At 38.6% G+C, this 16,258-nt stretch overlaps 1 protein-coding gene across 4 annotated transcripts in view; it reads left to right on the top strand.

The window, feature by feature from the left end:
- The first annotated feature begins 7,297 nt into the window (after positions 1-7,297).
- The window catches only part of NCKAP1 (NCK associated protein 1), a 105,108-nt gene continuing 96,147 nt past the window's right edge, over positions 7,298-16,258 (top strand). For 3 of the 4 annotated variants that reach the window (XM_020288307.2, XM_012785785.2, XM_012785784.2), the window contains exon 1: positions 7,299-7,657. In XM_020288307.2, the coding sequence (XP_020143896.1) occupies positions 7,550-7,657 (108 nt within the window). In that variant the 5' untranslated portion in view covers positions 7,299-7,549. Of the gene's footprint in view, positions 7,658-16,258 lie in introns of all 4 variants that reach the window. The other variant, XM_020288306.2, reaches the window with a different exon arrangement.

Here is a 16,258-nt window from a genome sequence, read left to right as displayed (position 1 = left end):
TGGCTCCACTTCCCCTATTTCATCCCTAAGAGGTAGAGTTCCACGGGGCTTTGAACTAAACCCTGTTTTCCTTTTTTAAAATACTGTGCAAAAATGATCTCATTTATTCCCATGGCTCCTTGTAATATCCAAATTCTGATGATTCCAAATTTGTATCTCAAATCTAGGCCTCCCCTTGGAGGTCCAGTTCAGTATATTCAATATTCTTTCCAATTTTTGAAAGAATATTCACCTTTGGAATAGACCAAATGTAAAAATGTAAATGGATCATTTTATTTATCTGGAAGTTGGTACCATTATAGGCTTACCCTGCATTCTAACTCAAGTTTTGTTCTACCTTTGGTATTGTCAATTTTCCATATAAGCATTCTACTATTAAAAAATTTTAAGATCAAACTGAAAAGACCAAAAGATCAAACAGTATTTAAATTGTTTTTTATTTCATCATATTATGGGGGTACAAATATAGTCAAGGTTACATATATTGCCTTTGCCACCCCCCACCCCACCCCCCGCTGAGTCACAGTGTCCATCCTCCAAGTGGTGTGCATTGCACTCATTATGTAAGTATACTCCCATCCTCCCCCCCACCTGCCCGACACCCAATAACAGTTTTTTTTTTTTTTGACATTTTGGTTACATTTTATATCTTTGCCTCTCCCTGGGAAGGGTTAGAGGTATGCCCTTCCCCTCCACAATGCTTACCACATCCCTAAGATGTGGGTCTACCCGTCCTCCAATCCCTGGTGAACACTACCACCATTTGAGCACCGTAGATTTAATCAGTCAGTACCAATTTGATGGCGAGTCCATATGGAGCCCATTTTCCTGAACTTGTGTGGCCTCACTTTGGATAATGGATTTAAGCTTAATCCAGGATAGTCCAAGCGGTGCTAGCTTGCTGACATTTCTTAGAATTGAGTAATATTCCTTGGCCGGGCCCGGTGGCTCACGCCTGTAATCCTAGCACTTTGGGAGGCCGAGGCGGGCGGATTGCTCGAGGTCAGGAGTTCGAAACCAGCCTGAGCGAGACCCTGTCTCTACCAAAAATAGAAATAAATTAATTGACCAACTGAAAATATATATACAAAAAATTAGCCGGGCATGGTGGCGCATGCCTGTAGTCCCAGCTACTCGGGAGGCTGAGGCAGTAGGATCGCTGAGCCCTGGAGATTGAGGTTGCTGTGAGCCAGGCTGACGCCACGGCACTCACTCTAGCCTGGGCAACAAAGAGAGACTCTGTCTCAAAAAAAAAAAAAAGAATTGAGTAATATTCCATTGTGAACATATACCAAATTTTGATTATCCACTCATGAATTGACAGGCACTTGGGTTGTTTCCATGACCTTGCAATAGTGAATTGTGCTGCCATAAACATTCGGGTGCAGATGTCTTTATAATAGAATGTCTTATGCTCTTTTGGGTAAATACCTAACAATGCTATTGCTGGGTCGAATGGTATTTCTATCTCTAGCTGTTTGAGATATCTCCAAATTCTTTTCCACAAAGGTTGCACTAATTTGCAGTCCCACCAGCAGTGTAAGAGTGTTTCTGTCTCTCTACATCCTCGCCAGCATTTGTTGTTTGGGGATTTCTTGATACAGGCCATTCTCACTGGGGTTAGATGGTATCTCATTATGGTTTGGATTTGCATTTCTCTAATGATTAGAGATGTTGAGCATTTTTTTATATATATATGATTGCAGGCCATTATTCTGTCTTCTTTGGAGAAGTTTCTGTTCATTTCCATTGCCCATTTCTTGATGGAGTTGTTTGATTTTTTCTTGTTAATTCTTGATCAAACAGTGTTTGTATTCACTGATATGTATACAATCATATACTATTAATGTATAAGTTTAACACAATACATTTCTAAAACAAAACTGGCTGGGAACAGTGGTTCATGCCTGTAATCCTAGTACTCTGAGAGGCCAAGGTGGGAGGATCGCTTGAGCTCAAGAGTTCAAAAAAAAGTATATATATATATATATATGCTAAAACAAAAACCAACATTCACAAGTCCTTTGCTCTGTGAAAATAACAGGAAAATTAAAACCAATCATAAACTTAAATTGTTAATTACATTAGAAGTTTTCCACAGAGAAAACTAAAGTTCTTTGAATGACTTTATTTTTATTTTTGAGACAGAGTCTCGCTTTGTTGCCTGGGCTAGATTGAGTGCTGTAGCATCAGCCTAGCTCACAGCAACCTCAATCTCCTAGGCTCAAGCAATCCTCCTGCCTCAGCCTCCCGAGTAGCTGGGACTACAGGCATGTGCCACCATGCCTGGCTAATTTTTTGTATATATATTTTTAGTTGGCCAATTAATTTATTTCTATTTTTAGTAGAGATGGGGTCTTGCTGTTGCTCAGGCTGGTTTCGAACTCCTGACCTCAAGTGATCCTCCTGTCTCGACCTCCCAGAGTGCTAGGATTACAGGCGTGAGCCACAATGCCTGGCCTTTGAATGACTTTAAAAGGAAAGCTAAATCTATCTATAGTTTTGTGGAGCAGAAGTAAATAAACGTGTGTTGAGTTTTATTGCCAAAGATCTGGCAGGCTATATGATGAATCTAATTGGATGTGAGTGGTCAAGATCAAGGCTGTAATTATTTTTTCATTGTTTTCTTTTTGAACTTTTCAAATCAGCTCTATTTCTGGCATCTCTTATACTGACTGCTGGAGACATCTTATGTTTCATTTAGGTCTGTCTTGGTTACTCTTCTGCTATATCAAATTGCAATCTCTGGCTAAGTCTTAACTCCTTACTTCATTTGCTGCAGATACTGGGACATTGCTGCTCCATCTTTACTCCATTCCCTTTCTTCATCATTTTCGATGGAGTAAATGTCATACCTTTCATCTTTGCCATGTGAGAGAACAGAACTTCAAGTACTGATTTAGCATATAACTTACAATCTGTCCTTTTTATGACTACTGTTAAACATGGTCAAATCTTCTATTGTCCTTTTCCACAATTTTTCACCCAGAGTGGGTTACTCCTGTTTGCATTATGGTCTGGCTATATGTAAACTTTAAAGCAACTTTAAAAAAATGACAATTCCTTGAAAAGCTTTGTTAGTTTGTTATTTACTTATGTCTGACTCTTCCCACAGCTTGAACCACTTTTTTTCTCTCTGCATTCAAATTTGTCAGAGTGTAGCAGCTTCTCAAAGGAAGGGATAGAGGACAGACAAGATTAATATGTCCACCACTCTATTCAAAGAGAAATTTGTTCAGACATTTCTAGTCATACCTACTAGTAGTACCTGGTTTGAAGTCTAAAGAGAGAAAAAATGTTGCATTTGTCTTTAAGAACAAGTGGAACATTACTTTTGACATAGGACATCTTAATCAAAGGGTTTTATCCTAAGAACTCATGGAGATGTCCTTTATCAAATTTTCTCTCTTCTTGCCTTACATAGAGAAGCAACAGTGGGCTGGATCAGCTAAGTGATAGGAAAAAAAAATCAAACTAAAACATTCTTCATGATTAGCAAAAAGTATTAAAGAAAAAAATTCTCATTTTAGGCCAGGCACGGTGGCTCACACCTGTAATCCTAGCACTCTGGGAGGCCGAGGTGGGTGGACCGCTCAAGATCAGGAGTTCAAAACCAGCCTGAGCAAGAGCCAGACCCCGTCTCTACTAAAAATAGAAAGAAATTAATTGGCCAACTAGAAATAGAGAAAAAAAATTAGCCAGGCATGGTGGCGCATGCCTGTAGTCCCAGCTACTTGGGAGGCTGAGGCAGAAGGATTGCTTGAGCCCAGGAGTTGGAGATGCTGTGAGCTAGGCTGACACCACGACACTCTAGCCAGGCAACAGAGTGAGACTCTGTCTCAAAAAAATAAAAAATAAATTTTCATTCTAGTTTCTGGAGAAAGCAAAGCTAAAAAAAATTCACCTAAAAAAGCTGGTGTATCAGCCAGGGAAAAGTATAGTGGATTCTAGCTGTGAATTGAAGAAAGTTAATTGAAAGGACTGTTTATGAAGTTTTAGGTAAGGTTAAAGGACTCTAGAGAAAACTATAGAATCATGCTCATTGGATGCATGAAAAATACAGGGCCATCCAAGTGGTCTGTCACAGTAGTTAAGAGCATGCATGAACTTTGGAATCAGACTGATAAAGGATTCAATAGCAGCTTTACCAGTTTCTATGAGTGTGACCTTTGACAATTTGAAAAATCTATCTGTATTTCAGTTTCCTCTTCTGTAAAATGAAAGATGATAATAGCTCAAAGAGTTTTTGAGAGAGGTAGATGAGAAAATGTAACTGAAATAGTAGTACCTCACGGCATAGTACAAATGCACTTAATAACTATTAAATTTAATTATTATTCCTTATTTTATTTCTAGTAGAAATATTATAATCTTGGCTGCAAAAACTTATTATTTAGGACCATGTTGAGCTGTGAGTAATAGAAAACCCAAAATAAAAGAAGCTGAAATAAAAATTTATCTATCTTTCACACAGGCCAGGTTTAATATGCCAGTTCTGCTTTAAGAAACCCACAAACAATGTCTATCTGTATGTTTTGCCATGCTCACTGAGTGGTTGTTGTCTTCCTGGTCCAAAATAGTGGTCACTGCATCCTTTGTATGTGTGGCAGAAAGAAGGAAGTAGGGAAGATCTGGTAAAAGGAGAGAAGGAGCAGGCTCCTAAGGAAGGATCTTGAAAGCTTGTATCTGATTGGCCAGAATGTCTGTCATATGGCCACACTAAGCTGCAAAGGAGGCTGGAAGATGTAGTCTTTATTATATTTCTAAGAAAGAAAGAGAAAAAAAATATATGTGCACATATATACAAAATATGATCTGAATAACAAAATGCTTTTTGACACAAAATGTAGAGAAATGCAAAAATCATGAATACTTCATTTAGACCTAATCTTCTCCACTCAGATATGGAACATCAAAGTTCCATAGTCCCTTGAAAAAGAGAAGAGATGTATTCCATTATAGTCTAGGGCCAGTATGCCTAAAAATTAGTTATAATAAATGTTGAATAATGAGAGTAATATCTAGAGTTCTATTGGGCACTCTCTGAGTTATAAGCAGCTACAAAGTATTCAAGATCATATGGAAACATGACAGCTTTTCTTGAGTAAGATCTGTGTTCAAATTTATAATATGGTGACATTTTATTGTTCTCTCTATACAGCACTTTTTAAAAACCTGAAAACGAGATTATCTTTCATTGGTAGGACTCTGGAATTCTGCCTCTAGTATTGGTTATTTGTGGCTTCCCTAAAAGAGCACATGTTTCCTCCAGTGCCTTTAACTTTTCTTATCTGGCTGCCCCAAACCCTTACTACACCCTCCCCTTTCTGGATGTGCTCCTAATAGCTCAGGCGCCAACCTGGCGCTGTGGCTCAGGTCTGTAATCCTAGCTCTCTGGGAGGCTGAGGTGGGAAGATCCCTTGGGTTTAGGAGTTCAAGACCAGCCTGAGCATGAAGGAGACCTGTCTCTACTAAAAAAATAGAAAAATTAGCCAGCGCCCTGTTGAGCACCTTTGGTAACAGCTACCCCGGAGGTTGAGAGGCATAAGGATCTCTGGAGTCAAGGAGTTTGAGGTTGCAGTGAGCTATGATGATGATACCACTGGCACTGTAGCCCAGGCGACAGATTGTCTCAAACAAAAACCTTGGGCCTCAGGCTCCAGATTCTTGTCTTCTCTAAACTTAAAATGTTAACTCTCAGGTTGGAATGTAACCACATATTAATAAATAAAACCTTGCAACCAGTTAATGACTAATAGTAACTCAACAGGTGATCTCTTCAAGGTGTTTGTATTTTTTTAAAGACTCTTTAGGTACAAAACATTCATTCAAGGTAGTTCAGATCTATGTATAGAATGACTTTTCTTGGGTGGAATGTAACCACATATTAATAAATAAAACCTTGCAACCAGTTAATGACTAATAGTAACTCAACAGGTGATCTCTTCAAGGTGTTTGTATTTTTTTAAAGACTCTTTAGGTACAAAACATTCATTCAAGGTAGTTCAGATCTATGTATAGAATGACTTTTCTTGGGCTGGGACAGGAATCTTTTAATGCCTCTAAATCAAGTCTATTCAATCCACTACCTCTCTCTTGTTAGGATATTAAAATGAAGATTTTCGTTAGAATAGTAGATACAGGTAGCTTTAAAAATATTTTAAAAGCTATTTGTTACAATTTCTTTTTCATAAATTGTTTTCATCAATCCAGTGATAACTCATACAATGTCTTTTATTGAAGGTGGCAGGGCATTTTCTCATTGAGTTAAAATGAATAAATATAAAACATTAACACATTGAAGGAAGGTAAACCCCAAAATATCAAAGCGGCCTGAGTCCTCGTTGCTGAAATTTCTCACCCCAGCCAATTAGATAAATCCTTCTTTAGTTCACTTTTGGAACCATGTCTAATATATTTGACCAGAGGGAGTAGTAGCCTCAGAGTGTGTTGAGAAGAAATTGATCAGAGAGAGAGAGAGAGAGAGAGAGAGAGAGAGATGAAAAGTACAATGTTTCCAAGAAAGAGTGGGATTTAAGGGTGTAGGTTGGAAAAAAACTGGGAGCGTGCATTTATTTTTTGCTTCCCACATGCCAGGGCCTGTTAGCGTCTCCTCCGGATGGGTGCCCCTCATCGACAAATTTCAGATCCCGATTATCTCAGGAACAGGAGTTGCCCTCACTTCCGACCTCCTCTCTACAAACTGGCTTGAGGCGGGGAGAGCAAGGCCGGGTTGGGAGGCTGGGCGAGGCGACGCCCGCCTTGCGGAGCACAGCATCTGCTGTGTTCTGCGGGAGCGTCTGTCAAGCAGTGGGCGGAAATCGCGCTCGGAGCCACCAGCCCACTCCTAGGCGAAACTCTGCTGAAAAACATCCCGCCCCTCCGCCCCCCAGTGTTTCGGCTGGTTTCTTTAGGGGAGTGGTGGGAAAGGCAACTTTTGGGAACTTGAAGGAGAGGGGTGTGGGGGAGGGGGGCCAGCAGAGAACGCGACCCTATTCGGTCCAGGCTCAGGACTCCGTCCCTGTCAGGCGCAGTGGGCGGTCCGGGCCAGCGCCGGGTCCCGAGCCGCTGCAGCCGCACCGAGGCCGGGCGGGGCGGGCGAGGGCCCGCAGGCCGCAGTTCCCCGTCCGGCCTCGCGGGGGCGCCGGCGTGGCCGATCAGGTGACCGAGCGCTAGTCCGGGGCTGCGGGAAGCGGCCTCGTTCTCAGCAGCCGGAGACGCCGCCGCCGCCGCCGCCACACCTAGTGGAGGAGCCGGGGAAGGCGGCTCGTTGGGGGCTGGGGCGGAGAGCGCCGGGGGTGGGGGCGGAAGGGCGGCGGGCGGAAGGCAGAAAGCTGCCGGGACGCGGGCTGCTGCGGGGGAAGGGGCCCCTAGGCGTCCGCCGCGGCTCGCTCTGTCACCCGCGCGGGATCGGGGCGCGAGGGCCATGGGCGCGCTGCCCTGAGGCGGAGGTCGCGGGCGGGCAGGGAGGAGGCCCGAGAGAGGCTGCTGCGGAGGCCGCGGGCCGGTGACTGGGCGCGAGGCGGCCGGCGGCGGCACCACCACCACCATGTCGCGCTCCGTGCTGCAGCCCAGTCAGCAGAAGCTGGCGGAGAAGCTCACCATCCTGAACGACCGGGGCGTCGGCATGCTCACCCGCCTCTACAACATCAAGAAGGTGCGCACGGGCCGGCGAGGCCGCGGCGGGGGCGGGCGGGCCCAGAAGGGATGGAGGGCAGGGGAGGCCCGGAGGGTCCGGGCGGCCGGCGGCGCCGAGGGCAGGAATCTCGGCGTCGCTGCTTCAGGCCCAGTCCGGGGGCGCCAGGATGCGCCGCGGCCTAATGCGGAATCCCGGGCGCCTCCCCGGGTGGTTGGCCGGCCCGGCCGGCCCAAGGCGGAGAAGCCATTTCCCGGCTCCCAGCGGCGGGATCGGGCGCTGGGCCGCGCGCGGGGTGAGGGGCGCCGCCGCTGCTGCCCGCTCCTCGGCGCCCCTGGCCTCGGGACTGGGGTCCACAGGCAAGGGAGGCTGGCGGGTGGGCGAAATTGCAGGGGGGGATAGGAAAACTTGGGTGTTCCCTAACTGAGATGGAATAGGGCTTTGGTGGAGATGGCAGCAGTGAACAGGGATTACACCCCACATCTCAATTTTTTGGTATGTAAGTGTGGTCATGTGGGAAGAGAAGGGCTAAGCGAGTGAGCCCCGAATCACTTTGCCACTTTATTTTAGATTGCTAAATAGAAAGCCATTTGAGAGCGTGTTGACGATTTGGGGTTATTTCATTTTGTAGGTAGGGAGGAGGGGGAAGTGAGGGTGGAACCAATTTTCTGAAATACTTTTAGGCTGTGAGTCACTAGAACAGGAATAACAACCTTCTCTCTCTTCCCTCTTTACTCCTCCTCATCTTAGTTTTTCCAACCCTATCTGATAGTACCAGAACGCCATTTCTTGTTTTCCAACCCTATGTGATAGTACCAAAACACCATTTCTTAAAGTTTGGTGTCAGTACAAAATAGAGACTATGCTGCTGTTGCTGCTGATTTATAGCATAGTCTGATATTTTGAGTAGCTATAGTTTATAGGCCCATTGTAAAGCTTTACATCTCCTCAGATTAAGGAGTGGAAGACTACGCTGGAAGTTGACAAAGGTTAATGTAAAGATAGAACAAATATTACATTCATTTATCGGGAGAAAATAAAATGTCTTTCGTTTTAAGATAAGGTTTGCAAGTTTTAAGGAATTTGATGAAGAGAATATTAAAAAGATTTTTTTTGTCTAATCAAATGAGATTTGATGTTATATGTTTGTAATTTTTTTTTGTTAGCTTTCTAATATATCATGGATATTACCTTTAAGTTTAATCAGAGCAATAGATTGTGGGTTGTGAGGGCTGCTGAACAAAGATTATTTTTTTGAAATTCATATCAAGGGATTCAAGTGTAAAATTGATTTTTTCCTACAATTTTGATGTAGACACTGTAATTCTAAGAAGATAACTGTCCTGGCTTAATAATGATAAATTTTGGATAAGGACAGCTATGTTCTTCTGGCACTGATTGCAAGAATTTAATGACTTTAAACCCACTGTAATTGGGGAGAATAGGTGCAACGAGCCTATTCAATTTGTTACATTTTATGTGGCAGGAGCTAAGTAGGTTAGGAATATTTAGGTAGGTTAGGAATAATTTAATTTTAAATGGTGTACTTACAGGTTGTATTGACCTGAACTTTTTGGTGAGATTATGCTCCTTAAAAAACTTGGAAATCGGTTCTTATATGAACTTTGTCCAAAAAACTGAGCGAGTAAGACATTACTAAAAAGTTACTAGAACTGTGGTATTGTGGTTAAAGGAAATGGTTATGATGGTTTCCAGAAGAGGAAGTGAGAGTAACATCAAAAGTGATTTGGGTATTTGAGCAAAATACCATATTTTAAGCATTCGTTAAACATTTTCATAGTACAAATGCAATCAGACTTTTTTATAGTTCACTTTCATAGATAAGAGTAAATGAAATTCTAAGCATTTGAACTCTTTTAAGTCCAGTTCACTGCCTTTTCACAAAAGCACTCTTTTTTCACTTCCTGTTTTGAGAAACTTCAGGCTCGTGTATTATTGAGCTAGTGAAATTTAAAATGAATTGACTGTAATCATTTTAGAATCCATGTCAAATATTTTGAGTATTGAAATGTTATATTTAAGGACTTGCATATATTTATGGTTTCTTGAGAAATATATTGCCACTTTGTCTGATTGTGAGATCAGGGACCATGTAATTTATTTTTTCAACTACTAGTATTTAGGCCTTACCTGGTACATGAGGCCTTTGGTTAGGCCATGTTGAAATGAATGAATTTTCTTCTCTTTCTCTATGTGTGTGTGTGTGTGTGTGTGTGTGTGTTTGTGTGTTGCTCTGGTTTTAATAATAGCTTTGGGTTTGCTCCCTGTGTGTAATTTTGCATATAAATGAATCAGATAGATTTTGGATTTTCAGCCTATAGGATTGTCTGTAAGACTGGTATATCTTCCCAGCTGGGTAGGGATTGAAACATTTGTTCAAAATGTCTTGCCAAAGAAGTGAGTAAGATCCGTTCACCATGTGTTTATAAGGTTCATGCTCTTTGCATTCTTACTGCATTGTAAACCACATAATCTTTTCATTCTCAATCTCCTCTAGTCCTCAAAAAAACCTTCCACTTCATAATATATCTCTGCCAATCAGTTATCACGTTTTTATTAATGCATGTGTGTATTAGATTGTCTACCAGGTCTGATTATTCTGCTCTATTTCAGTTGGAAGTATACAGTAGAAATGATTTTAGTGAGCAAGTGCAATTCAAAATACTTTAATGATCTAAGTAAAATAAGTTACTATAATCATAAGCTTTCATACTTACTAGGGGGCTGTAACATTGTTACTAAAAAAAAGTTTTCTTTTGTTTTTAAAAACATTTCATTAGTCAAAAAGTTTTTGAGATCTTACTATCTACAAGTTATGGGAATTTTAGGAAACTTATAGTTTACTCAAGGATGTAAGAACACATAAAAGAGGATTTCAGAGAAAAGACATGAAGGTGATAGGAAATTTTACATTAAAATTTTTTGTTCCTTAATTTCTTAAAGTTTTAATTTTTATTAAAAAATGTATATCTACCCTTTTCCAGACCTAATAATGCCACTGACTTACATAGAGATTTTTAACATTTTTATGTTACTTTTATATTTGTTTTGTTTGTTTTTTGTTTGAGTCAGGATTTCTATTGCCAGGCTAGAATGCAGTGGTATCATAGATAGCTCACAGCAACCTCAAACCTCCGGGCTCAAGTGATCCTCCTGCCTCGTCACCTAAGTACCTGGGGCTACAGTACCTTCGGTTACAGACACATGCCACTATGCCCAACTAATTTTCCAATTTTTTTTTTTAGAGACGGGTCTATTTATGTTGCCCAGGCTGGTATATCTGTTGTTATAGCGTGGCAGGTTGTGTGGTGGTGGGAATAAGAGCACTGGCCCAGAAGTTAAGATGACTTGCATTCCAATCTTCATTCTGTCACTGAGAGTTCTGTAACATTGTGTAGGTGATTTGACTTCCCTGAGTTTCACTTTTCCTCTTCTGTAAAATGAGGAAAATTAACTGTCAAGGGAGCATTAAAGTCTATTCCAGTTGTGATTACATTTTAAATTTGTCAGGAAAGTAGGGTAGAAGTTATGGTCCATTTTAAACAATAAATGAGTTCAGTTTAGTTTAGTTTTCTGTAAAATATGGAGGGTAATACCTGTTCTGTCTACTTCACAGGATTGTTGGTAAAGATGAAGGATGGTAATATGTGAAAATAGTTTAAAACTTCTATGACCGTAAGCTAGTTTAGGAGTCTGAGCACCTTTGGGAGGCAACATTTACTTTTCTGAAATTTTACTGCTGTTTAACAAACCTCTCAAATCCAAAGAAAACATTTAGCTGAGTTAAAAAATTGGGGGGGGGCATTTACTCTTTTTTTCTTTCTCATTTCTTTTACACACGATTACCAACATGAGATTAATCTATGTATCAAAAAGATATCGATACTTGCGTGTTTCCCCTCTTGTTAAATTATTGCCTCAATTATAAAGGACAGAAAAGGAGTAAAAACCCACTCAACTATTGCAAATTTTTTTCAGTGGAGTATTTTTGGAGTCTAAATGTACTTTTAAAAAAATTTTTGATTAAAGGAATACAGTTCTTTCCCCAATCTATTGCTTGTGTACTTAACATTTTAAGAAAATTAAAGGAATGGACATAGTTAGCTAGTCATGTTCAGTATCTTAAAAATGAGGAGACCAAGGTGAAAAAATATGTCAGTGTTCAAAGTTCTTATCCTTTCTGGTTAGTGTGTTTAAAAAGCTCACTCATATTCTTTGATAATTTGCAATGTTAACATGAAGTAAAATTCCAACAATAATTTCGATCCAGGCATAGTGAAGGTACATATTATGTATTACTAAAACTAAATAGTCTCATCCTTTCAAACTTTCTAGACCAGTAGTCCAATAAATAGTACATAATAGCAGTAATGCTAGCTGTCATTTATTGAGACTTTAATATATGCTAAGTGTTTTGTATTTTTTTTCTTTATCCTTATACCTATGATGTAGGTACCTATTATAGATAAATGAATTTTGGAGAGGATAAGTATAACTTGCCCAATTTACTTTTTTTTCAAAGTAAAAATTTGTATTGGCCCCTTTCTTTCTTGACCCCAAAGTCTGGGCTCTTAGCTTAATTGTTTTTGTCATTAGATTTGTAGTCTTTAGTGAAATTTTTGTGATAGAGATTTCTTCTGAAACTTGCTTGTGGAAGATGTAGTTAAATTGCAAGTATACAATAACTGTAAAGAAATATGCAATTATATTACAGAAATAATTTTACTTTTTACTGTAGAGTACTTAGAAATTTGTATGAAAAGGCCATTCAGATCATGTTATACCAGAGTGATTATTAATGGACACTTCTGTTGGCTTTGTAATATATTAAACTGAGAAATAATTTAGAATTAGGAATTTAAAAATTCAATTAAAACTTTTTTTGGGAGAAATATATTTTGTATTTACTTTTCATGTTAAGTGTATGCTTTCTTTATGATTATTTCTAAAATTTAGTCCCTGACACATTTTAAAATGTACATGCTGAAAAGACTAACCATGTAAATAATACTACAGAAAATAAACAGGAAATTTTGCTTGAACTGAGGGAAGGAGTATATAGTTGACCTTTGGACAATGTGTGTGGGGGGTTAAGGGCACCAACCCCCTACACAATAGAAAATCTGTGTTTAATTTTTGACTTCCCGAAAACTTAAGTACTGATAGCCTAATGTTGACCAAAATCCTTACTATTAACATAAGCAACTGATACACATATTTTGTGTATGTATTGTGTACTGTATTTTTGCAATAAAAAAAGCTAGAGAAAAGAAAATGTTACCAAGAAAATCATGAGGAGGAGAAAATATATTTACTATTCATTAAGTGGAAGTGGATCATCATAAAGGTCTTTATCCTAGTCCTTTTCATGTTGAATGGGCTGAGAAGGAAGAGGAAGAGGAGGTGGTCTTGCAGTCTCCAGGGGTGGCAGAGGTGGAAGGAAATCTGTGTGTAACTGGACCTGCACACTCAAACCTGTGTTTTTCAAGGGTCAACTATATATAAAACAGAAAGGTAGGTGTGAACTAAAGGAAATGATGAAATGGCATTTATCTTCCTTAATTTTAAAAGAATATGCAATTTCTCCTCATTTAAAGATATTTTGTTTTTAATTTTGAAATTTCAGATATCCTTTTTTCATTTTATATTTTTATTTTTAAAGTCAAATGGTTATATTTTTACATTGAAAAACCATATAACATGAATGGATAAGAAATGCAGTTAAGAAAACATTAACAGTACATTTGTTTCTTTCTCTGCTTAGACTTTATAAAATTAATACTACTACATTCTGTTCCTAAGATGTGTTTTTCTGTCTACTATTTTTAATATTGCATTTATTAGTAAATGTGGTAAAATCCTCTTAATTTTGATCCCATTAGGAATTTGCAATACCGTTGTTAAACTTTAGTAAATTGTTTATCTGACAATGATGAGAACATCTAATTAATCATTTCTTCAAATAGTATTGTACTAGAGTGTTTTACTTAAATAAGTTAACAAACTTCATGACCTATTGGATTGTTAGATTATTATTAGGGTTGTATATGTGCCAATTTCAAAGGAATTTCTTGTTTTAAGTGAAAAAACCTGAACTGGAAAATATTTCCTAATTATATAGTTGATTACTGTAAATACTTGACAGTAATAAAACTGCATCTTTAAACTGTTTTATAAACCATGAGCTATTCTTTCTCTACTATTGAGACTTTTCTTTTTCTTTTAGAGACAGAGTTTTGCTCTGTTGCCCAGGCTGGAGTGTAGTAACATGATCATAGCTCACTGCAACTTCTAATTCCTGGGCTTGAGCAATCTTCCCGCCTAAGTCTGCCAAAGTGCTGGGTTTACAGGTGTGAGCCACTATGCCCCACCTTGTTTTCCTTTTCATTTATTCGTTTACTCTTCACTTATTAAGAGTCTTCCCTGGCCTTGGAGAAATGGAGGTAAATTAAGATAAAGTGCCCATTGCCAAGAAAAGATTCCAGTCTGAGAGACATGCGAAGGACAGATAGTAACATTTGTGCTTGGTTTTGAAGTAGGAATAGGAGCTTCAGCCAGACATTGACAAAAGACTAGCCAGTTATTATTTCAGATTCCAGAACTTTTGTTCAGTAGAATATACATACAGTCCTCAACTTACAGTGGGTTGACTTAAGGATTTTTCAACTTCATGTTGGTGCAAAAGCTATTGCATTTGGTAGAAAGCAGTATGATACTCTTTTGTGATGCTGGGGGTTAAATAACCAATAATCCGTAGTGTACCGTATTGTCAGGTGATTTTGCACAACTGTAGGCTAATGTAAGTGTTTTAAAGTAGACCAGGCTAAGCTATGATGTTCAGTAGGTTAGGTGTATTAAGTGCATTTCAACATGTGATGTTTTCAACTTAAGATGGGTTCATCAGGATGTAACACCTTTGTAAGTCGAGTATCTGCGTAAGGATACAAAATACAGTCATGCACCTCATTACTTGATAAACAACTTACCTCATATACATATTTTTACTATACTTTTTCTGTTTTGATACATTTAGATACATAAATACTTAATGTGTTATAATTGCTTACAGTTTTCAGTACAGTAACATGCTGTACAGATTTATAGCCTAGAAACAACAGGCTATACTATATAGGCTAGATGTGTAATAGACTATGCCATCTAGGTTTGTGTGAGTACATTCTGTGATGTTCCCACAATGATGAAATCACCTAATGGCACATTTCTCAGAACTCCATCATTAAGTGATACCTGACTATATATTAAGAGTATAAAATACTCTACTAATGCTCTTCTTATAGGCATACAACCTCTAAACTTTTCTATACTTATTTTCTAAACTATTTCCATATTTATAGGGTATTCTGTGGGTTGAGGGACTTGCATAAAGCTCTGATACTAGTTTTTTTTCCCTCTTTGGACAAGTTATTAATATTTAACCTTTCTGGGCTCAAGTTTAAATAAAGTGAGGAGATAAGTGGTTCCTAGCCTGGGATACACAATAGAATCATCTCAGAAAGTTTTTAAAATTTTTATACATCTGGAAAATGTGTGAACATTTCATACCTAAATCTACTGAATCAGAAAAACTAAGTAGTTCTGTTGCTAAGAACTAGGGAAATAAGTATATAAATTCTTAATACCTCTCATTTCTTTCTCTAATAATTATTCATTGTAGTGATTTAATTTTGTTGTCTGAGTTATAATAAATTTCTGGAAGTCTGCACTTTGGCTCTCTATTAGCAAAACCAGTTCCATGGTACTTAACTTGCTTTTAGCTTCTGTTATGCTCCAAGTTGTATTTTTTTGGTTTTCTAAGCCATACTAGTCTTATTGATTCTAACTCTTGTAAACTTAAATAGCCAGTTCTCCCACATTTGTAGAATACTTCTTTATTAGCTTCATAGGTTAATAAGAGAATTAAGTGAGTTAATACATATGGAGTATTAGTATAGTGCCCAGTACAAGGGTAGGAAGTGAATGTTGGCTACTGTTCTTAGTTTTATTTCTGGGGCTTGGAATATAGTGGACAATTAATAAATGTTTTTTTTTCTCTACTAAATCAAACTTAAGACCACCTTTCAGAAACTATTCTGTTTTACTGCCTTATATTATAGTTTGATATACACTTACTGCTAATATTTCAGAATTATGTTCTATGTAGTCCTTTAAAGAACAATTTCCTCTTAACAGCAAAAGTGTTGACAATATATGATTCTTTAATATAACACCTCTCTTTCATAAATTGAGATGATCCTGTGTATTGGAAACTGAAAAGTTTTTCAGGGCAACAGTGACATATACATGTTGTGAATTAAATCCTCATTTGAATCACTAAAATTTATAATAAAGAATTTTGAAGTATGTAATGGGTTTAGATAGTTCATGATTTTCTAAAAACTAGAGAACAAAGTAGCCATAATTTCCATGTCTTTAGATCTAGTATTGGCTCCAATTAATAAAATAACATTAATTTGAAAGTATCTCTAATTAAATTTCAGTATACTTTGCTGTCAAGCCTCTTACTCCAAACTGTTAGCAGTGGATTGCTTTTTTTTTTTTTTTAACCTACCCAAGCTCAAGGGGAAGTGCTAACTTAAAGCT

The sequence above is a fragment of the Microcebus murinus genome, chromosome 8, assembly GCF_040939455.1.
Source record: "Microcebus murinus isolate Inina chromosome 8, M.murinus_Inina_mat1.0, whole genome shotgun sequence".
Lineage (NCBI taxonomy): Eukaryota > Metazoa > Chordata > Mammalia > Primates > Cheirogaleidae > Microcebus > Microcebus murinus.
Note: the sequence above shows the minus strand (reverse complement) of the source record. Positions and strands in the feature narration are given on the sequence as shown.